This window comes from Ostrea edulis, chromosome 1 (assembly GCF_947568905.1).
Source record: "Ostrea edulis chromosome 1, xbOstEdul1.1, whole genome shotgun sequence".
NCBI lineage: Eukaryota > Metazoa > Mollusca > Bivalvia > Ostreida > Ostreidae > Ostrea > Ostrea edulis.
The window spans coordinates 24,149,716-24,172,819 of NC_079164.1; the positions used below are offsets into that span (position 1 = coordinate 24,149,716).

Consider the following 23,104-nt stretch of genomic DNA (forward strand, 5'->3'; position numbering starts at 1 on the left):
TCTAACTTGTTTTGAAGTCATTCCCCCAGTGAGTGCCTCAACCTTTTGAGAATCATGAGATACAAAATGACAGAATCTTCCATTTTTAGCTCACCTGAGCTTTAAGATCGCCTGTTGTCCGTCCGTCTGTAAAATTTTTACATTTTCGACTTCTTCTCCAGAACCACTAGGACAATTTCAACCAAACTTGGCAAAAAGCATCCATGGGTAATGGGTGAAGGGCTTTCACGTTTGTTCAAATGAAGGGCCATGCCCCTTCAATGGAGAGATAATCACAAAAATAGGTTGGGGTCATTTAAAAATCTTCTCAAGAACCACTAGGCCAGAAGAACTGAAATTTACAAGAAAGCTTCCTAACATAGTACAGATTCCAGTTTGTTAAAACCATGACTCCAGAGGGTAGGTTGCAGCCACAATAGGGGATCAAAGTTTTACAGGCAAATATATAGGTAAAATCTTCTAAAGAACCACCGGGCCAAGAAAGTTCAAATTTACATGGTAGCTTCCTGACATAGTGCAGATTCAAGTTTGTTAAAATCATGAACCCCCCACCCCCCCTTGGGGGTAGGATGGGGCCACAATAGGGGATCAAAGTTTTAAATACAAATATATAGGGAAATCTTCGCAAGAACCACTGGGTCAGGGAAGTACAAATTTACATGAAATCTTCCTGATATAGTGCAAATTCAAGTTTGTTCAAATCATGGCCCCAGGGGGTTGGATGGGGCTACAATAGGGGATCAAAATTTTACATACAAATGTATAGGAAAAATCTTCTTCTGAAGAACCACTGGGCCAGACACGTTTACATTTACTTGAAATCTTCCCGACATATGTAAATTCAAGTTTGTAAAAATCATGGCCCCCGGGGGTAGTTCGAGGCCACAAAAGGGATCAAAGTTTTAGATGCAAATATATAAGGAAAATATTTAAATATGGTGCAAGGTGACTCAGGTATTTCAAAATGCATATCTATGAATCACTTTATCGGATATTGTTTCCAGAAATTCTGTATATTTTCTAAGTACGCAAAGTCAAAAGCATTGAAATCTCACAAACTACTCCATGAAATATACACCATGTTATCATATTTCCTCAACATATGCTATTTTTGTTTATGGTACATGTATATGATCCCAACAATAAAAATTTCCTTATAATTAAAAAAGAATTTGACATGTATATCTGTAAAAATTTTATACGACTTTATTAATATTATATCAAATGAATCATAACTTTGAGACATGACAATATAACCATCACAAAGTGATAAGCTTTTTAAGTGCTCTTGCACTCACAATGGTCTTAAATGAAATCCTAAAAATATACAGCTATAAACACATTAATTATAACATTTGTATTAAAACTTTTCTTTGAATCAAGTCTTTTACAAAAAAGAAAAAATGCACCACACTTTCTATCACATTGAGCAAAACGGGGAGAGGACATTGTCTAATGGTCCCATATTACGTCACCAGGAAATGAACAATCATCTATAAATCTACAATCTGGACATTTTGGAGTGCATGAATTATTCTCATTAAAATAAAATAAAATTTTCTAAACTTCCGATACTTTTCATTTATCACGAAACACTTTGTTTCTGTAACATACTTTCGGGAGATTGGAATGCTCTCGATAAAATCCACAATAGAGTAAAACACACTTATAATGAACATGCAAATAATGAATTCATGCTTATAATGAATTCACACTTATTTTAAAATTTCCCTATATGAGGAAAATAGCAAAAAATGTACAATGTATTAGATATAATGAAAGTTTTCTTTCTGCTGGCCCTGAAGGTTTGCTATATCTGTGTTTCACTGTAAAACCAGCAGTGATAACTATACTAATGATGTAATATCAGGAATTAAGAAGAATACATAGAGAAACATACAGGCAACCCACGTGTTCACTAACTGGAAACCGTTCCTTACAATCTATATCCCATGCTACAGTCCAGCTACTAGTAGCACATGATACCAACAATGATATGAATTTTGTTACACCGTGGCTAGCCATGCATGTAACATTATAAGCAGGTAAATTGTATATACTAGCATTGTTTTACATTGATGTAAATGATGAAAGAAAGCAAGATTACCAGGAATCTAGTATACAGGTGTGTGTTACAAATTATATCTAATCTTGACACTTATCAATTCTGCTAAGCATGAAAATATTTGGTTTCATTAACAATGCCAAAGCAATCTGGGTGTGTTACATAGACTGAATTCAGAACTTGATCTTTCTATAAAAACGAAAAGATATATATGTATATTCCCTTTTAAATGATATCAAAAACTCTTATAAGTAAAACAGAAATAATGAGAGGGAAGGAAGAATATCTCTCTGCTGTCATCATCTACATGTTCATAAACATAATCTATTTTCGACAGTCATGTTCCCTCTTTTTACAGTAATACCAATCTATTTCTAAACAGCTGCACAAAAATCACTCACCCTAGCTATATAATTATAAATCTAGCAGGAAGTATTTCACATTCTCAGTTTTACAGATATGATATATTAAAATGGTACCAGGAACTATTATACAGAAATGGTGAATGCTTAAAATATCATTACCCTAGGTTTCCATATTTAATATGCAAATCTTTAGTAAATAATGTATGCATGCAAATTGCTACAAAATAAATTCTGGTCAATGTACATATTGTAACTTTGTTGATTTCTTTGAACCCCTCTCTGATTTACGTTTTCCTTAAGGTTTTGTCGAAGAGTCCAGTCTCTGAAAAATGAGGGGAAAATATTGAGTATTTTAGTCACTTGGTAATTAAATTCAAAATGTTGCATATGTATTCACAAAGACAAAATACTGTGAAACTTGTGATAACCACTTATTGTTGTGTTATATCAATCAATGAATCTGTCTGACTTTGTGAATTTGGTGAAGCTTGATTATTGTTTAAAATATATATCATTATAATCACTAAGAAGAAAATCAACATGGAGTAACCACAAAGTCCATTGAAGCACCTGTCATGTAAATTGTGTATTCACTGTTAACTTGACGTATATTCAAAATAACTTCAAATTTATTTTCAATTTTACAGTATTTCATATTCTTGATAGATTTTTCTTGTTTAACATATACAATATGTAGATATTTTTCTTCTTTATAAAACGATGCAAGTAAAAGTTGTTAATATCTTTGATTATCAGTGACATCCAGCATTGAATAATTACAAGTTGCTATGTAACCTTAAGAACAAATAAATAAAGTAAAACATCATAGCAAAAAAGTCTGAGGATTTTCTTGATTGATGACATGTTTTGTATAAGGTAATAATCTCCCCTTAATTGATGTCATTTGGTAAAATCGTATTCATGGTATCAACTTGGGGTGTAGATGCAATGGATGATGATACTCAGGATCTTTAAAGTTTATGAAATATGGTCAGTTTATTGTTTGTTTGTACTGAATTCAAGTTGAAAACAAAATTCTAATGAATTAAATTCAAGTTGATACATGCATTTGTAAAAGCAAATAGATAGGGATTTGGGCAACAAATGATTTATTACACCTTTAGACAAAATGTTGCCTTTGGCTTAGGGCAACATTTTGTCTGATGGTCCAACAAATCATATGTTCGGCTTATTCGCATTCAATAAATGTACATGTGTTAATATTCAGCAAAACATTTACATTTAACACTAACAAAATGCGTCAGAACCTTGCGACAAAAAATCCTCTAGCTGGATTATTCTCAGAAAATAAAATCTAAACTAAAAATAGTCTGTTTTTTATGTTTGGAGCTTGCCATCACTTTTAGATAAAAGAAAATGTATGAATCATTACAGTTGGTTTAAGGAATCTATTGACTAAGTAATAATGTCCCTTGTCTATATACAGTAAAACACACTTATAATGAACATGCCTAAAACAAATTCACACTTATTGCAAAGTGATAATCTATTTCCCTATGAGAGAAAAATTATGAAAATTGTACTGGATCGAACAAGTTGGGTTATAATGAACTGGTTATCACTGGCCCTGGAAGTTCCCTATAACTGTGTATTACTGTATATCAGTAGATTTTGAAAGTTTTTACAGCAAAATGCATTGCAAAATTCTCTTATAATATGCAATGTACAGACATGCAAAAAATAAATACATAAATAAGATATATAAACAAAATAAAATGTCTTTGATTTTGTATTAATTTTTTTTAAAACAAACTCTACACACAATGCAAATAAATAAGACTGATTTCATTATCAAAATGAGTTTTGGAACATTTCATTTTCAATAAACAAATGATATATTTGATTTCTACACTGAATATTGTTATTACATGTATTAATATATAAATGCTGTATCCTTGAACATAGCAAATTTTTCAACCTCTAGACTACAATCTTTTCTCATTTCCATTTTATTTTTGGCTGTTACGATGCCTTATAATGCCATGCTATACCTGTTCTTCATCATCTGGATCTGTCTTAAAATGTACTGGAAAATTGGAATTCAAAAATCTATATGAACAAGTCCAAGCAGAGACCACACAAAATCTCTTACAGAAAACTTCAGGCTCTATAACCTATTTCTTTTCTGGTCAAAACACCTTTCCCCCACCAATCACTCAAAAAGGTCATACCTAAAAACCATCGTCCATTCTTGACCAACCTGTGCATAACACATTTTTGTTTATATATGATAGATGTATATTTGACCACATCTGTGATTAAAGTCCTTCATAACAAACATAAACAATTGACAATGATTTTCTTAAAATCAAAATTAAATCATACTTGGGGGAGATATATTGCTGAAATATGATTTTGATGATATGCAGATTGTGAATGGGTGAAAGAGTACTTCACGGAACTGTGAATGGTTTTGATACATGTAAATGGGTGTGTAAAATGTTTAATGTCACAGAGATTAGTAATATGTACAGAGTGGTAACACATAATGGACAAATCACCCGAAGTGGATGTGCTCTTCACAGATTGTACCATGAAGGGATTCAGTGAGTAAAATTTCACATTTTGAGGCTCTTTGCATTTCTGGAGGGACAACTCACCTATAAGGCATCTTTATCTGAATATACTTCTGTTACAAATATCATAAGAAAATTTCTGTATTTTACATTCTAACATATCTGACCAAGAAAATCTACTGCATGTATATCTAAGTTTGGTCAATGTGAATTTCAAAGAACATCTACACAACCTCAGCCAGGTACTCCTACCAAACACAAGCTCACGTTATAAGGTACACTTACTTATAATTCTCTGTCGTTTCTCGTCTGCCTTGAGTTTCCACTCGGGTTCTGATTTCCTTTGTTCTGATGAAGCTAAAATGCATAATAAATGGTGCTTGTTTCAAACTAGTATGCAATGCATTAATGGTGAATCAAATGGAGAAGAATTAATAATACAGTAAATCATGGTTATAGTGATTACACTTATAATGAATTCACACTTGCAGCAGAGTGATTTTCATTTCCTGTTATTTTAAACCATAGTAGTAAACTCAATGAATATAACAAATTATGTTTATAATAAATCAAAATTGTTCGTCCTCAGTACTTCATTATAAGCATATTTTACTGTTTTGATTCTGTTTCTTCCTTTCAAAATAATAAAATCAATGAAAGTTGCTAGCTAGTCCATTAGTTCACCCACCACAGTAGATGGACATACATTGCACAGAGACATGTATCTATATATAATTAGGGTGTAAGATGACAGGTGGGAGATTCAATAAAAATTTCACATGCTCATGTTCTAAAAGTCTTAATATCTAGGAAGGCCTAGTGAGAAATTTTCAAATCTACCATTTTCAAAATTTGTAATACTGTAAACTAACTGTCAGAACAGTGGTGGATCTAGAACTTGCGGGGGTGAGGTGGGGGGGGGGGGGGGGGGTTGAGGACCAAAGGGGGATAGCATGGGAGCATTGGGGGGGGGGGGGAATCCCCTGGTAAATTTTTAAAAAGATTGATTCAAAATGGTGCATTTTAATGCATTTTTGACTGAAATTCTTGTTCCTTCTTTCTTTCATTCATAGTCACCACATCCTTTATAGAATTTAAACATAAAGAATAAACTTGACTTATTGATTCAAAATAATTCATTTTAATGCATTTCAGACTAGAACTGGACCTAAATCTGCCACTGCAAGAAGCCATTTTGAAACTTGTTTCTATCTTTTTGTGACATTTGTGGGTAAGTAAATACAAATTTGCACTTTACACTATATTCATTTTAAACTAGAATGACTTTAATTTCTTTTATCATTCACTGATATAGACTAGAAGCATTTCTATTTATTATTTCTAATTATTAAGTCTGAATCTGAAATCAGTATAACTTGGACTTCAAGCTTGAAGGAACCTGAACCCCTGATGATGGTAGACACTTACGTTTGACAGGGGTGGAGGATTTCATTCCCTTTTTGGCCAGTTCCTGCTTCCAGGGAGGAATTTCCTTCTCACTGTCGGCTGTCGGTTTAACCTAATGAGCAGAATAAGGTGCAACTTAAGTAAACTACAAGATGATGAATTAGAGTGTTCCAAAGAAAATATGTGTTTTATGCAATGACGTTAAACAGTGTGACAGATGAACAGACAGGCAATAAACGTATGTGTTACTCAATGTTGCTTTGCTCTGCAGCTTGCAATAAAAAGGTGTATGTTTAAAACAGACAATGTGTTAGAAGTTAAGAAACTGAAGTATTGTGGTTAAATAATCCAATTTTTGTTGTTTTCAAGGTATGGTAATGTGATGTACCAAAAGACACCCTCTATAGACATCAATTATAAGCAATTAAACTCGAGCTGCAAAATAAGCCTGTCCAATGAATTCAGTAATCTTTAGCCAAAAATGGCTCTGTGAATATGAAATTGAAGAAAGGATTCACTCTGATGAACTTCAAACGAATAACTTGAGACATCTTCACAAGTCAAGGGTTATTGATTTGTTACCTTGCACTAACCCTTGACATCAGTCGATCATCATTCATAACATGGGTTAGAGATGGAGAATGATGCAATATGCTAAAATTAAATCAGCCAAATACCAAAAATAGCCTCAGCAAGTACAAGAAAGAAAATGAACTGCCATGAAAACAAAGGCCCCATGGGCCACATCACTCACCTCAGCCCATATTTAAAGATTTTCTCAATATATTCACATCTAAAACTTTGATCCCCTATTGTGATCCCACCCTATCCCAGGGGATCATAATTTTAACAAACTTTAATCTGCAATGTCAGGGAGCTGCCATCTAAATTTGAACTTTTCTGAACCAGTGATTCTTGAGAAGAAGATTTTAAAAGATTTTTACCTATATATTCGCATGTGAAATTTTTATTCCCTATTGTGGCTCCACCCTACTCCCAGGGGCCATGATTTAAAAAAAAAACTTGAATCTACACTATGTCGGGAAGCTTTCATGTAAATTTTAACTTTTCTGGCCCAGTGATTCTTGATAAGATTTTTAAATGACCCCAGCCTATTTTTACATTTTTGTGATTATCTCCCTTTGAAGGGAACATGGCCCTTCATTTAAACAAAATTGAATTCCCTTCACCCAAGAATGATTTGTATCAAGTTTGATTTCGATTGGCCTGGAAAAGAAGATTTTAGTATTTGTCAGTGTATTTTTGCTATTATATCCCCTTGGAGAAGGGCATTGTCCCTCATTTGACAAAAATTGAATCCCCTTCACTCAAGGATGATTTGTGCAAAGTTTGGTTGAAATTGACCAAGTGGTTCTGGAGAAGAAGATGAAAATGTGAAAATTTTATGACATCAACACCAACAGAAAGTTTTGATCAGAAAATCTCACTTGAGCCTTCAGCTCAGGTGGACTAAAAATGGTGGTGGTGGCGGGGAGGGCAGCTCTTCCCAAAAGAAAATCTAACACCATCAAAAGATGATCAGATAATCTGTGCCAGTAAATCTAATTTCACATGTACATACTATGATGTCTGAGTCCCGTCTTGATTTTCTTTTTTCGGCCAGTGCTTTCTTCCAATCTGGTAGTTCTTCCGAGTTAGATGCTGGAGTCACAAAATTCAAGTTAGGATTTGACTTATGACGGCTGTCCTGGGCTTTCATCCAACTTGGTACATAGTTTGCTTTCTGGCCATCTGAGTAATCAATAGAATACATATCATCAAAAACCAAAGTATAACCATAAATCAGATGTCTATCAATCCAATTATCACAATATAAATGATGCATTCCTCTATGTCATATTGCATTATGAAGAATAAGAGTAAGATTACGATATGTATATATGCACTTGATATCATAATTACATGAAAGAATATATACAGAAAATACAGAAATACAACTAAATCTTGTAGAGAAGCAAATGGAAACATACAAGAATGTAGGGGTATAGCCCTGTTTGTAATGCGACACACATAATCATACAATGTTACCACATCAGAAGTTGTTACAGCATTCGTATATCAGGGGTGATAAAGTCAGCTGCTATGTTGGATGAATGTAGTTTATTCATTAAGGTAACTTCACCCTTATGTGACATCATCGATTTTTACAAAGTCTTTGATTAATTAAACTTTGCAAATGATAGAAATATACCTTGTGTAAGAATTTTATTCACTGCAAAGAATTTTATTCCCTTGGGGATCTGGGTTAGAATAGGTCCTCAGTGCCCCCTTGCTTGTTGTAAGAGTTGACTAAATGGGATGGCCCTTCGGATGAAACCGCAAAAACCAAGGCCCTCTGCAACAGCACATGTGGCACCTTAAAGATCCCTCTCTGCTCAAAGGCCATAAGTGCTAAGCATTGAAGCCTAAATTTTGCAGCCCTTCATCGGCAAATTCTCAAAAGTAATGTTTAACTATATAAAATCAATCAATTAAAAAGATTTTAGTAAACTATTTCATACAAAAAAAGTTGATATTTGGTATAAATAATCAATTATCTAAATATTTTCTAAGAGTGTTGCAGTGGCTTGCTAAGAAGCAAAAACTCCTATGCCATATTTCTTTATTGTGTCTCTATTATTGATTTCCTTGATACCCACAATTGATGTATTTATATAAATGAAATACGCAGTTTTATGAAACTGTTAAAATCAAAATTTTGTTTTAACCAGTTTTTATATATTTTTATTATGCTGTTTCTATAAGTAAAATGTGTGATCTTCTGATGTTCAACATCTGCATAAATTTGCATGTCTGACATCTTTAAAAAGGTGGCAACATAGAAGTTTTTTTATAGTTATTGTTTAAATCACATACATGTACTACATTTAGATGATAAAATATCATCTTTATCTTTTTGCATCTTCTCTGTTACTAAAAATAGATTGTAAATTTATTAGCTACAACATAAGAATTGTAAGGATGTTCAGTTTTTGTTGAATTTTGCAGATAGGAAAAATCCACAAAATCACAACTGCAAAATATATATTTACATGTATAAAGCCATACCGGTATACACAGATGTAATGTATAGTTGCATAAATTAGAAATTCAAAATACTAGTACATGTATATTGTATAATGGGTATTTTCTGTGGTTCTCCTTATATGTTTAATGCAACAGCAAAAATTGGAAATGCAGAAAATAATTTGCCACAAGTTAGGGATCAAATTGCAAAAATTTCCAACGTCAGAAATACCTGTTATATAGGAATTTGCAACTGTACCATTCTAAGGATCAAATCACAAAAATTTCCAACAGCTGAAAACGCTCATATAGTATTTGTACCTTCGGTTGGTCATACGAAAACCTTGTCTGTGATTTGCTCTGAGGTTCCATTAGCCAGAAAGGTATGGTTTCTGTTAATAAATATCATTTATTTGAGAAAATAACTGTCAATTTTACTAACAGAAACCACACCCTTTGGCCCCAGAAGCACTCGCAGACAAGCTTTTAATTAAAGTAACCCATTGTGTGAATATAAAAGTAACTCATTAGTTCAAACCCTTTTCAAGATATTGCTGAGATTTTAGTGACAGCTAAAGATTGTCCTGTGACCCCGTGACCCCAGAGAAAACACACATGCTTAATATCTCTCACCATCTCAGCCAGATCATCATTTACAAATCAATAAATATCAATCTATTGGATTTACGTAAGCAGTAGATTTACATTCCTTTGGTCATCACTATATCTGTCACCTGAGAGTGATGTTTATAGCAGCTGACTGAGATTTAATGCATCAGTCTTTGATGTGGTAACATTGAAGATTAGTGAATCATATCACACAGCAAGCTACTGTAAATGCTATTGTGCATTAGCTATTAATGACACTTGCTATAAACAAACTTTTTAAAAAAATAATAATTATGAAATGGGCACTGAATTTATGTTCATGGAAGAGAAATGAATATAGTCTACCAAATGGAATCTTATTTTTGATTCCCATTTCTCAATTATATGGGTAAACAAGATGTGTTTGTGAAACACAAATGCCCCCGATAATGGCCAATTCCAAAGATGACCAAGGTCACAAGGGCAAATATCTTGGTACCAGTAAAAAGATCTTGTCAAAAGAAATGCTCATGTATAATATGAAAGCTCTAATATTTACCTTTTAGAAGTTATGACCAATGTAAAAAAAAAAATTAAAAGTAAGTTAAATGTCAAGGTCAAAAGGTTTAATACCAACGGAAAGGTCTTGTCACAAGGAATACTCATGCGAAATATCAAAGCTCTATAACTTATTGTTCAAAAGTTATTAGCAAGGTTAAAGTTTTCAAAAAGTAGGTCAAACTCCAAGGTCATATGGTCAAACATATTGGTACCCATGGAAAGGTCTTGTCACAAGGAATGATCATGTGAAATATCAAAGCTCTATCACTTACTGTTCAAAAGTTATTAGCAAGGTTCAAGTTTTCAAAAAGTAGGTCAAACTCCAAGGTCAAGGTCACAGGGTCAAAAATGTTGGTACCCACGGAAAGGTTTTGTCACAAGGAATACTCATGTGAAATATCAAAGCTCTATCACTTACTGTTCAAAAGTTATTAGCAAGGTTAAAGTTTCAGACAGACTGACAGACAGGACAAAAACAATATGCCCCCCGATCTTAGATCTCGGGGGCATAAAAATTTATAGATTTATGTAGGGAAGGGATACATATCACAACCTTGGAACACCACAGGAAATTTACAAGTTCCTTAAACTTTAGCAATAGATATTTGTACTAATTACAGCCAGAATATGCAGAGAAATATACATCAATATACATCAACCCATGGATAATTTTCGTTTGTTTGTAGCAAGTGCACATTCCTAGGTAAAGGGATGTAATTCAAAGTTATCAATATGCAATATATGAAAAAAAAATTCTCTTCATTTTATGTACTGCAGTATTTTTACAGCTAGTTCAAGAATGATAATGCTTGATGAATACCATTCTTTGATGGAGTTCTTTCCCTTGATCTATGGTCAATGTCACCATTACTTTCAACTGAGCTAAGCCTCTGTCTGCCCTCCTCGTTATTGGAATGTAAATTGTCATTATTTTCTTGTAGTGGAGTGGATGTTTTCTTCAGATTGTCTCGGCTTAACCAAGGCACTTTATTTTCTGAGCTAGTTTTTGAAATGTTTTCTACACAAAACAAAAATAACAAATGTCCTATTTGAAATCGTTGACATTCATCACATTGATTAAGAAATATAACACCAGATGCCTGTATTTTTTTCTCACTAGATACGCATGTACTATCATGATATTTAATGCAGGAAAAACAAAATGACTGTATAGGTTTGTCCATGCATTATAGTATTGATAAAATAAAGATAAAATAGATAAACATTGCAACATATGATGGTAAGATTTGTACAGTAAAAGAGAGGTAATAAAGAAAGTAATACTGAAAGATCCTGATGGTTCCTGCTAACATCAGCTTACCTTTCGAGTTGAGTGTTTCTAGTGCCTTTTCTCTTTTTTCACTGGCTGTCTGCAGCCACTCAGGTTGCTCCTTACTCTCCTCGACATTGTTTATGTCTTCTGATTGACTTTTAGTTTTCCTCAACTTCATGTTTTTCAGCCAACCTGGAGTTTCCTTGCCCTCCTCCGACTTAGGAACCTCTTTACGAGGTGTAGATTTTAAAGATGGTTTTCGAATTAACTCAATTTCTGAACCTTTTTCTCCTCTTGTGACATTCCTCAATGTTTCTGTAGGTTTCTGATCTCTTGGTACCATTCTCAAAGCAGGAACATCAAATTTGTGCTTGTCCTCACTGTCATCTTCAGCAATGGAGATCCGTTTCTCTGGCAATGGAGGTTTACCAACATTCCTAAGTGTAGGTTTCTCAAAAGATCCAGTTTCGACAGACTCTTTTCTTTCCAATGGTCTTGAAACATTTCGTAGAGCTGGCTTCTCAAAAGAAACTGCGTCCTGTTGAGTATCTTCTTGTCTGCTCCTGCTTGCTTTTGGAGTTGGTCGTAAAGTGGGCAGTTCAAATGTTTTAGCCTCAGGACTCTTTGGAGTAGTAGGGGCAGCCTTTTCTTCTGGAGGCTTTGGTGTGGATTTCAAAGATGGCCTGCTATACAAACTTTCATTTTCTTTATCAGATTTATTGATTTCACCTCTCTCTAATGTTACTTGTTTCAAGGCTGGAATCTCAAATTTCACATCTACTTCATTGGATTTGTCCATATTTGGTCTGGAAACAGTCTTTAAAGCAGGTTTCTCAAATTTATTTTCACCCGAAGTCCTTTCTTTATTTTCACTTCTAGACACTTGTCGTAAAGATGGCTTTTCAAAGAATTTGTCAGATTCTGATTCAGTTTTCGAGACTCTACTCTCTTTTTTCACTGATTTCAGAGAGGACACATTATAATGTTTAACTGGTTCCTGATTCTCAGCATCGTCTTTCCTAGGAACTTTCCTCAGAGCTGCTGTGCTAATGGTCTCGTCAGTGCTTTCACTTTTTCTAGATACTTGAGGTACAGGTAATTTGACTCCATAACTTCGGAAGTCTTTCTTTTTGGGTTCATCGACTGCCATGTCTGCCTGGTGTTGTTCTTCAGAGCGCCTCCTAAGTTCAGGCTAGGAAAACGGAATACCAGATAAATAATTCTCATATCTTATTTGCTTGATTTTACACAGAAAAAGATCACCTTTTAGAAAATATTTAAAACTTTATTGCATTCACAGGTAGCAGGTATACAGTGTACTGTATCTCAATACATGAACATACTTTATGGTGGATATTGGGCTTAATCTGGGTCATTTCTCTACTTGCTTGAAAATACAATATGCATAAGATTAAGGTAAAATTGTATCTATTAAGCTGACCTTGGGGCCCCCGAACCCTGGCAGTGGTACCATGACTTTGCTGGGTTTTTTGGCTGGGGGTGAAGTTGGTACTCCTTCAGTAGAGGAAGTTGAAGTCCTCTGACCAAACACATCATCCTCATCTTCTTTACTGTCAGCAGGTTCTCTCTTAGGTTCTGTTAAAATTAGAATAAATGAACAAGGATCATTGCTTTGTGTTCTTCAGACTTCAATATTTTCTTCCATTTTAGTTGAAATAGCCTTATCATGTTCATAGCAACCAAGTGAAATAAAGTTTATAAAACATTACTCAACACATTTCACAAAGTATGGAATTTATTGGCAAAGAACCAGAGCCACGAATAGCCAAAAATGGCCCTCAGTCAGAACATGATATTATTCTCGGGGACAGAAGCCAAGAATATCTATTTTTCAAATATGTTATCTTTTTTCCGATATCTTTTCAATTTTTTTTAGTTATTGACGTTCAAAGTACCCATTGTTTTGGCCAGATTGTTATTGACGTCGCAATTTTGCAACGTAACGTCAGAATTTTACAACGTTTCACGTACATTTACGTGAAAGTTCTCTAGGTATAAAAGTGAAACAAAAACACTATTCAGTGCAATTTAATTATAATACTGTAAATATTTATATCTGTCTATGTTAATTCTATATTAAAACACACCTATATAGTATACTCGTACATCTCTTTCTCCTCTCTCTGTTTGTCTCCTTCCCTCTCTTTATATTTTTTAATTTTTATTTATATGCAACCATTCAACAGTTTTAAAGTAATATTAATTCAGTACCTCTTTACTTACCTTGTTATTTAAGTATGACATGAAGATAAACCCAATCCCAATATTTGAACTGTATAACCATTTATTGCATATACCGATAGTTTTCGGGTTGCATATTGATCACTTCTTTTAACAATCTTTTATAAATTTGCGGATTCTTATTTTTATCATTTGCTTGGGGGTGTTATTATTATCCCGCATGTACATGTAAACACGCCGAAAACAGTAATAGCCAGGCTTCGGACAGCGGCGTTATTTCAGACGCACGTTGCTACATGTACAACTTTGGACAGTGAGTAAACATTTTAATCCTATGTTTCAGACGTTCATTTTGTGTTTTGCTATATAGGAAGTTACGTTTATGATGTGTGTGTGTGTGTGTGTGTGTGTGGGGGGGGGGGGGGGGGGGACTGTTACAAAAGTAGCCGTACATATACAGAATAACACATGAACATTTAGTTTAGCCATATGGAGATAATTTATTTTACATTTGGCTAAGAAAATGTTCACGTGAACTCATCATCAGGTAAAATATGTTCCATTTATCTAATTTCATTAGTTTCCTATCCGGATCATTTATTACAATAATATCTAGACCTATGTGTATTTCAAAATGCCTTAATTATTATCATTAACTCCATAACATCTATGAAACGAATTCATTAATTAAAAAATCTTATTCTGATACTGCTACATATAATAGAACCAAACTCCCTCCTTGCATATATTTGGTAAGTGTGCAAACAAAATTAAGCGGATGTTATTTTCACATAAATAGAAACAAGAATTTTATCAATCAAGGGGTTAACTCCATGGTGAATTAACACATCTGTAGTTTGGCATCCACCATAAAATTTGCTTATTTTAACACTTTCACATTTCTTCCTGTCATTAGGTTTAATTAATATCTTACATAAAATGCATGAGGGAAACCTTTTTCCATTATCAGACACTTCCTCCATGTTACAAACACTCGAACTAAATTAAGTAAGACAGCGTGGTTTAATAATGTGTTCAGTTTTTCCTTCTATAATGCTTAGTAATATTTTACTTAATTATGTAGGATAATATATTTAAAAAATAAATACATCAACTTTTACTTGGTCTAAACAATGGCTGTTAAATTTTAATCCTTCGAAAACAAAAGCCGTCTTCTTTTGTACAAAGAAAAATACATGATTACCTTGTCTACATTTTCAAAATTGCAATTTAGATTTTGTATCAACACATAAACACCTAGGTATCACTTTCTCACATGATCGCACATGGTCAACTTACATTGATTCGCTGTTAGCCAATGCTTATAAAAAACTTGGACTACTTAAAAAATTACAGTTCAAGGTCAGTTCAAAAACTTTTGCTATTTTATATACTACTTTCATTAGACCTCCTCTAGAATATGCATCTGAAGTATGGGGTGGGTGTTCAAATCAAAATTCTGAAAAACTTGAAAAACTACAGTTAGCAACAGCAAGATTGGTTACTGGACTAACATCATTGGCATCAAGGGAATCTCTATATTTCGAAACTGGGTGGGAAACACTTATTGTTAGAAGATTGACAACATTAAGAATAACTATGTACAAAATTTATCACAATATGGTACCCGAGTATCTGAAAGAAATTTTACCAAATATTCGTTCACATGAATCAAATTACGTTACAAGACAATCGCAAAATTATGGCATTCCTAAATGCAGATTAAACATTTATAAATCATCTTTTGAATCAAGAGGGGTACGTGAATGGAATTCCTTGCCCCTAGAAACAAGGCAATCTACGACATTAAGCTCGTTTAAAAAAAATTTACGCCTCCAAAAGTCGCACCTTCCATCCTTTTTTTCTTTCGGAGAACGCTATTGGAACGTAATCCATACGAGACTAAGACACAACTGTGTATTGAATATAGATTTATTTAGATGTAATATCATTGACAGTCCTTTGCATACTTGTGGTAAAGTAGAAGATGCTTACCATTTCTTTTTCTAATGTGCAAAATACACTGCCCCAGGAAATGACCTATTTAATGCTATTTTTAGAATGAATAATTTGCATATAGTAGACACGCATGTATTATTATGGGGAGATAACGCAATCAGTACCACAGAAAATGAAGAATTATTTTCCTATGTTCAGTTATTTATAAAGAGATCTGGTCGTTTTTAGTTGATGGAATTTACATAGCGATTACTTTGTACGTACTACATGCATATATTAATCAATTGTACATACATGTATATATTAATCAATTGTACTTATATATCTACAGATATAATTATTGATATAATTGCTTTATGAAAGCTAATCATTTTTTACCTTTGATATACCTTTGTGTTTCATTTCTTGAACATTATCATATATGTAATCAATTGTCATATAGGAGAGGGCGTTCTAAGTTTTAAGAACTTGTGCTCAATCCGTTTGTAATAACATCCAGACAATAAAATATGTTCAAATCAAATCAACTTTTACTTCAGGAATGAGTGTCATTCATATGTTCACCTCTATTTTAATCAGTATTAATGATATCTTCTTTTTTCCATTTGTCTTTTTTATTTTGTTATAAGATTTGTGGTTTTGAATATTTGCTGTTGAGACTGAATTTTCAATGATAAATATAATTGAAACAATGAAATATACACTATTTTCGTTAACATTCTTTTTACATTCCTTTTTTTTTTTCATTTTCGAATTATTCATTATTATTATCCCTTTTTATTAACTGCCTTGTATTTTTGCTAATAAGATAAAATGTAATTCTGTTTGTCAATGAATTTCATTTAAAAGCAAAACAAGATCCATATTGCTAGATATATTTTTCGTATTCATATTTGTATGTATTTCTATATATTGATTTCTGACGGATGAAATATGCAATGGACCGGAATAGCTGTGTGTCGAAATATAATGGTACCCGATGACGTATGTCCAAATCGGTTGACACGTAAACAACCGAACGAATGTTGTAGATAGCTCAGAGACTTGTAGGGAACTTGTAGTCTACAGTCTATCCTTTGTATTGTTATGTGGACGCCTAATTTTTGTCTGATACAAATATATTGTACTATAACTTTAGAAACCATTAAACAATATGGGATAGGCCAATATATCTTCGCATCTAAGTAGCCTATCGAGTTAGGCACCCCTCGGCTCTCCAAGTCTTTTTATGTACTGCAACAGCGATTTCAACATGCTTATCAATGCCAAGAAAACTGAATGCACGAAGATGAAACATGTGAAGCCAGATATTTATTAAATTCAACGGTCTTCAGATAATAAAAATATATATAGTGTGATAACGTATAAAGAAAATGTGTGGAAGTGAAGGCGCGGTGCAGACGATGGGTGGATCTCGATTGTATCTGGAGTGGATTGGAGGGCATAGCTTCGTAATATGTTTCATCAAATAACTAAAACTGTTAACTAGTGCAAGGGTTTTGTAACTATCCCTAACATGGTTACATATATATTTAAGTTCATAAATTGAGCATATAATCTATTTGAAATCTTGGGGGCAAAATTGATTGAAGTACGTAGCCTGATTTCGACGATGGCGCGGGTCCGGTTTTATTTCAATAATATTGTTTGAAATAATCATATTTTATTAACTTTGAATAATTACTGGTTTCTTAAAAAGACAATGGAACAATCCCAAACTATAATATTTAAATATTACGATTTGTATTAAACCTATAGTTTGGAAAAGTATTCGGATTTCGTGCATGGAATGGGAAATTCCGGTTATTTGCAGAACATAAAAAGTAAAAATTCACTTATCCCCCAGGCCTCGATCCAAAAAACCTCTTAACTTCTATGCAGTATGTAATATACTAATTTACAATTCATTAATACTTATTGGATCGAGGCCTGGGGGTTATACAAATTTTTGGTGCATATTGTTGGATATTATCAACTTTTACAAAAATAACTCAACTGTTATGGGTTCTGCATGTTATAATTTCAATATGCGTGAATTTTCGCGGAAAAAACACACTGGATTTATAAAGAAGAGGGTCTAAGCTATTTCATACCATGTTGGAATTTTGGAATGAAGATACTTTATTTTACTCAAAATTACAGGGCCATATTTGGGTATTCGTGGCTCTTGTTCTTTCTTCATAATTATGATTGTTTTTATAACACCACTATCTTAATTCATAAAATTATTGCTTTACCTTAAGATTGAGAAGATTTAAAGGTTACCTGAAGAATCCTGGAACATTGCTTCCTCCCCAGACAGGAGAGCACTCCGGACATTAGAGCGAGTTGGCTTCCTCCTCTTAGCCAGTGATCCCTGCTTTCTCAGATTAGTCTTGTGCTTGCCAATATCCACATCCAAATGGTTACTATCAGGCTTAAAACAAAGAATTTCAAGATATATCAAACATTTATTCATTTTCTTCACGAATCATGGATGAAACAGTAGATATAAAATACACATGTCATTATGCTCACCTCAAGAACTGAGAAATCTAAGCTGGCCTCTTTTTGAATTCTTATACGAACCTCCTGCAATAATTCATAACATGAAACTGTTAACTGCACATTGTAAGGTGAAATCCTTAATTGTTTAGATGACAAAAAGAATTTGAATTACTGGGGGAGGGCTGTTTTCCTGTGTTGCATCTATTTCCATGGTTTCGTCTCTATCCGATTCCTCATTGTCTAATTCCTGGCTCTGATGGTATGATTTAGCTAAAGGTCGATTCCTGTCTACCATGGCATTGATGGTAGAATCAGTAACAGTCTGCAATGTTAGATAAAGGCTGTGAATATTTTGCAGACAGATCTTAATATATCAAAGTAAAAGTTACAATATGAAGATGCAGTATCACTGACATATCACGTTAGTATTGTGTCCATATGCAAGCAGTTACGGTTGTGCCACTGAAATGTCTGACAAATAAATCTATTACCATATCTAGACACACATTTCAGCTTGGGTTAGAACACGCTAACTATAAATTCAAACACGCTGACTATAAATTCAAACTGAAATGCAATAACTAGTAGCATAGCACAAACCTCAGGCAAGAATTCACATTCTGCGACTAACTTATCAATATCTGGATCAGAGTCATCATGATCCAGACCCGAAAACATTGTCAGATCTTTTTGATCTTCTCCCTCCATAGTTTGTTTCTGATGCTCCATTTTTTCTTCCTCTTCTTCATCCTCTTCATCTTCCTCTAGCTCCACATTCCCAAGAAGTGAATCATCTGTGTTGCTCTCCCCAAAAGTAGGCAAAATTAATTTAGAAGAATCATAAACCTCCCCCTCCTCCTCCTCCTGCCGGTGAGAGGATACGAATTCCAATTCTTCGGGCAGTTCTTCATGTAGCTCGAGCTCCTCATCTTCATCCTCACTCTGAATCCCAGGATCTGTGTTTCTCTCTGCTCTTGGGAACTGGATGTCCTTTAAATCATTCTTCTTGGACTCTTCAGATGCAGGTTCAGCCATTTTTGGAAATTCCTTCTCTAGTGAAGATGCTGGGGAAAGATGTGTGTCCTTGTGTTGGAAAGCCATAGCATTAAATGTGGAATCAGTAACTTTCTGAAAAACCAATCTAACATGCTAGCCACTACTTTCACACAGTCAAATCTGTACAACTCATCCAATCATTATACATGTAGTTTGACAATTATTATATGTTATTTGATTGATTTATGGGAGCAATAAAACTATCTGTGCGAATATACGGAATTATATGCTTTCTACAAGAATATATCAGTTTGTCAATTTTAAGATATATATCTAAATGCATATTGTACACAGATATTAGTTAGAAAACAAAAAATTTACCATAATTATAATGATTAAGGTGAAAGGATTCACAAATCTACTATAATACTAAGAAGCAATCAAAAAAGCTTGATTTTTTTAAATAACAGACTTCTCAGCTGTTAAACATCGACTAATTGAAGAGACATCGACTTTCATTGGTGGGTTATTACAAGGTGGAACTCTGTGAAATGATATCAAACCTAACCAATCTGTGTCAAGAATAGAAATTCCACTAGCCAATGACTGGCCCCTGTGTAATAAGACGACAAACCTCTGGCAGATGATCATAGTTTGTGAAGATGTCATCTATATCTGGCTCAAGGTCATCATCTAGCCCTGTCAGTAAATCTTCGAAACTTTTTTCCATGCTCTGGACAAAACAGGACATAGACCATGCAGTCATGCATTGAAACTATAAACTCTGAATTATTTCAAACTTATATCAATACAGCGATAACAACCATCCCTTCATCTCTATAATTCCTGAGGACATGGAACGAGATTCTCCGTGATGATCAAATACAAATTCCTAAATCAACAATACGTACAGGTATAATGTTTTAATGCATCATAGAAGAAAATGAATTGCATCTACTCTTTCATGTAGATGTGATACAAAAGGGCTGATTTTCAAACATTATCTTTTAAAGACATTCTATTCAAATTTTCAAATGTGGTACATCATAATAAACCACAAATAATTTTATTCTGAAATAAGAGGTCCATGCTTCTATTCTTTGATAAAAACAAAATGTCACTTTGCCGGTTTTGGTAGTTTATGTGATGTAAACTGATCATTGCATAGTTAGAACTGTCACTGTCATCAGTTTTTCTTCATGCATGATGCACACCTTTACATGCCCAGAGATCTCTTTATCTGTATGTTGTTCTTCATAAACAACATATTTACTTGAGTGATTAATAAGTGATACAAAGATAATGCAAAAACAGTACATGGGAATATTTTGATCAATTTATGACATAATGTTTGTGAGAAATGCGTATACATGAATATAGCTGAGATATGCTAATATTTTTAAACAAAGTTTATACATAATATGGCTATCAAATATTATAGATATTTGAACAATGAAGTGTGGTTTTGTTGTCATTGTTGTGGAATATAATGGACACCAGTATTGTAGGAAAATTAAATGACGCATGTAAGTAAAAATTTCCTATAATGCTGATGACAATGCTGATGACAGTCCTCTCCCCCAATAATGAACACAAAAACCACATTTCATCAGTCATATTTACATCAACATCAACTAAACTGACTGTAGAATGCATTTTTTAGGTCTATAATTTACACATGACCATGTTATGTAAAGTGAAAACACTTGATGGAACAGATAAATCAAGTGTTGATGGAACAGCTAAATCAGATGTCATGTGATTTTTTGATTTGCAGAAAAGTCTGAAGTTTGCTTCTATGGGGTTTGGATGATAATTCACTAGAAAATGTTAACGAAAATTTACAGTGAGCTTTTACTTTTGTTTATATTTCTTGCTTAAAACAGCAAACAAATACTTCACATTAAAGAAAATTGACACCAGTGTAATTTTCAATGTTTTGTCATTTCACACATGACCACACTGTTGGTGGTTTGGCATTGTCTCAAAGTATAAGCATTATACATCTAGCCAAAACAAATACAGGATGTATCTACAGAAAATCTTGTGTAGATGTAAATATACACGTATATGTACATGTACATATATACATATGTATATGTACATACATACATATACACATTCTGTGCAAAGTAGTTCACTAAAAACTGAGTTAATGAATTCGAAAGTAAACATATATATATATAAAACTTTCCAATTGTGGATAACAAGTTTACCCGATTTAGATGAGTTCTGCGCTGCTCAGTCATCTTCAATATCCTTAACTTGGTGGCACTTCGAGTATAAAAACACACACTGGTCTCATGTGACCTTGGTGAATGACCTTGACCTTGGAATTCAAGGTCTACAGCTACTGAAGAGGCTGACTGTAGTGCACTGTTCTTTTCTCTCTGATAAAAAAGAAAATCCAAACAAATAAAAGCGTGGATAGCCCAGTGATTCACCAGGGTTATAAACAGTTTCTTTATTGATCTCCTCACTATCACAAATCCCACGTTTCCTTGTCCATCAATACACAAGAAAATTCTTATTCACACCATCAGTGTCAGATACATTTTACCTCATTATGTGCAGAAGGGAAATAGGATCCACGATTAATGAAATTGTTGACAGACCATAATTAAAATCGTCCACACCTCCTCAAACCAGAAATCACTCAAGCAAGACTCTTGAAAGCAGTGCAATTTAAAGAGTTACGCCACTGCTATAATTGAAAGTTACAGTAACAACCACTTCACTTCTCCCTCATCCGTTTGTTAAGAATAATATTGATTTACCAGTGTCTAGGACACGTCATATCATGTATAAAATTGTCCAATGAGTCAACAATGGCATACATATAAAAATACTATAATATAGCCACTAATGAAAGCCTTCAATGTAACCTGCATCCACATTCAGCTGAATTCTGTTATCAAACCTGGTGGATGCAATAATTTTAATTGTTTTATGATATGTAATCTGCAGGTAACAATGTTTGTATTAATATAAAATTTTCAATATCATGTACACTTGTAAGTTTGAAGTCTGAAAAAGAATTTCACGAACAGTGTCAAATTTGACCTTCAACGCAGTGTTTTGCTCGAAGGTTGCTCTTACAACAGGTATCATGTGCATGTCTGAGGAAATGTGGTTCACTAATCACAAAAGTTTTATGATATCAACAATACTTTAATATCAATCAACTTCAGCAACTGCAACAACAGCAGTAACTCATAAAAGATGACAGATGAAAAATCATAAAAGATGACAGATGAAAAATCATAAAAGATGACAGATGAAAAAAGACAAGATGCACCATCTGTGAAATATATTACAATGTTATTGAACTCTGGCAATCACTGCAATTCTCTAGCTAGACAATGTAACACCCCCCCCCCCCCCACCCCTCTCCCAACATACATAAGACAATCACATGACAAATACAAGCAAATATCTCCAGTAATAAAACATAGAGATAATAGGTAGTATGTCATCAGGACAGTAAGGAGGAAACTAACAGCGAACCAACTCAGAAAAATATCAACGTCAATGGTCGCTTGGACTCTAGACTTGCTCAAGTCTCTATGTTGTTTTTATTACTTCATCATTTCGTCCAAATATCTGCTCTCTACCATACTTCTATATTTGGAATCAT

General features: G+C 33.6%; 1 protein-coding gene across 23 annotated transcripts in view; it reads right to left on the bottom strand.

The window, feature by feature from the left end:
• Positions 1-1,182: 1,182 nt before the first annotated feature.
• Positions 1,183-23,104, bottom strand: part of LOC125663760 (neurofilament heavy polypeptide-like) — a 36,424-nt gene continuing 14,502 nt past the window's right edge. For 8 of the 23 annotated variants that reach the window (XM_048896099.2, XM_056153093.1, XM_056153094.1 and 5 more), the window contains 14 exons: positions 21,684-21,857; positions 20,102-20,200; positions 19,072-19,599; positions 18,644-18,793; positions 18,502-18,555; positions 18,250-18,400; positions 13,265-13,419; positions 11,872-13,015; positions 11,371-11,568; positions 7,957-8,126; positions 6,396-6,486; positions 5,253-5,324; positions 4,443-4,477; positions 1,183-2,752 (listed from right to left, as the gene is read on the bottom strand). In XM_048896099.2, the coding sequence (XP_048752056.2) occupies positions 2,726-2,752; positions 4,443-4,477; positions 5,253-5,324; positions 6,396-6,486; positions 7,957-8,126; positions 11,371-11,568; positions 11,872-13,015; positions 13,265-13,419; positions 18,250-18,400; positions 18,502-18,555; positions 18,644-18,793; positions 19,072-19,599; positions 20,102-20,200; positions 21,684-21,857 (3,048 nt within the window). In that variant the 3' untranslated portion in view covers positions 1,183-2,725. Of the gene's footprint in view, positions 2,753-4,442; positions 4,478-4,622; positions 4,652-4,748; positions 5,081-5,252; positions 5,325-6,395; positions 6,487-7,956; positions 8,127-8,601; positions 8,831-11,370; positions 11,569-11,871; positions 13,016-13,264; positions 13,420-18,249; positions 18,401-18,501; positions 18,556-18,643; positions 18,794-19,071; positions 19,600-20,101; positions 20,201-21,683; positions 21,858-22,027; positions 22,230-23,104 lie in introns of those variants that run through there. The other 15 variants (XM_056153100.1, XM_048896100.2, XM_056153101.1 and 12 more) reach the window with 13 other exon arrangements.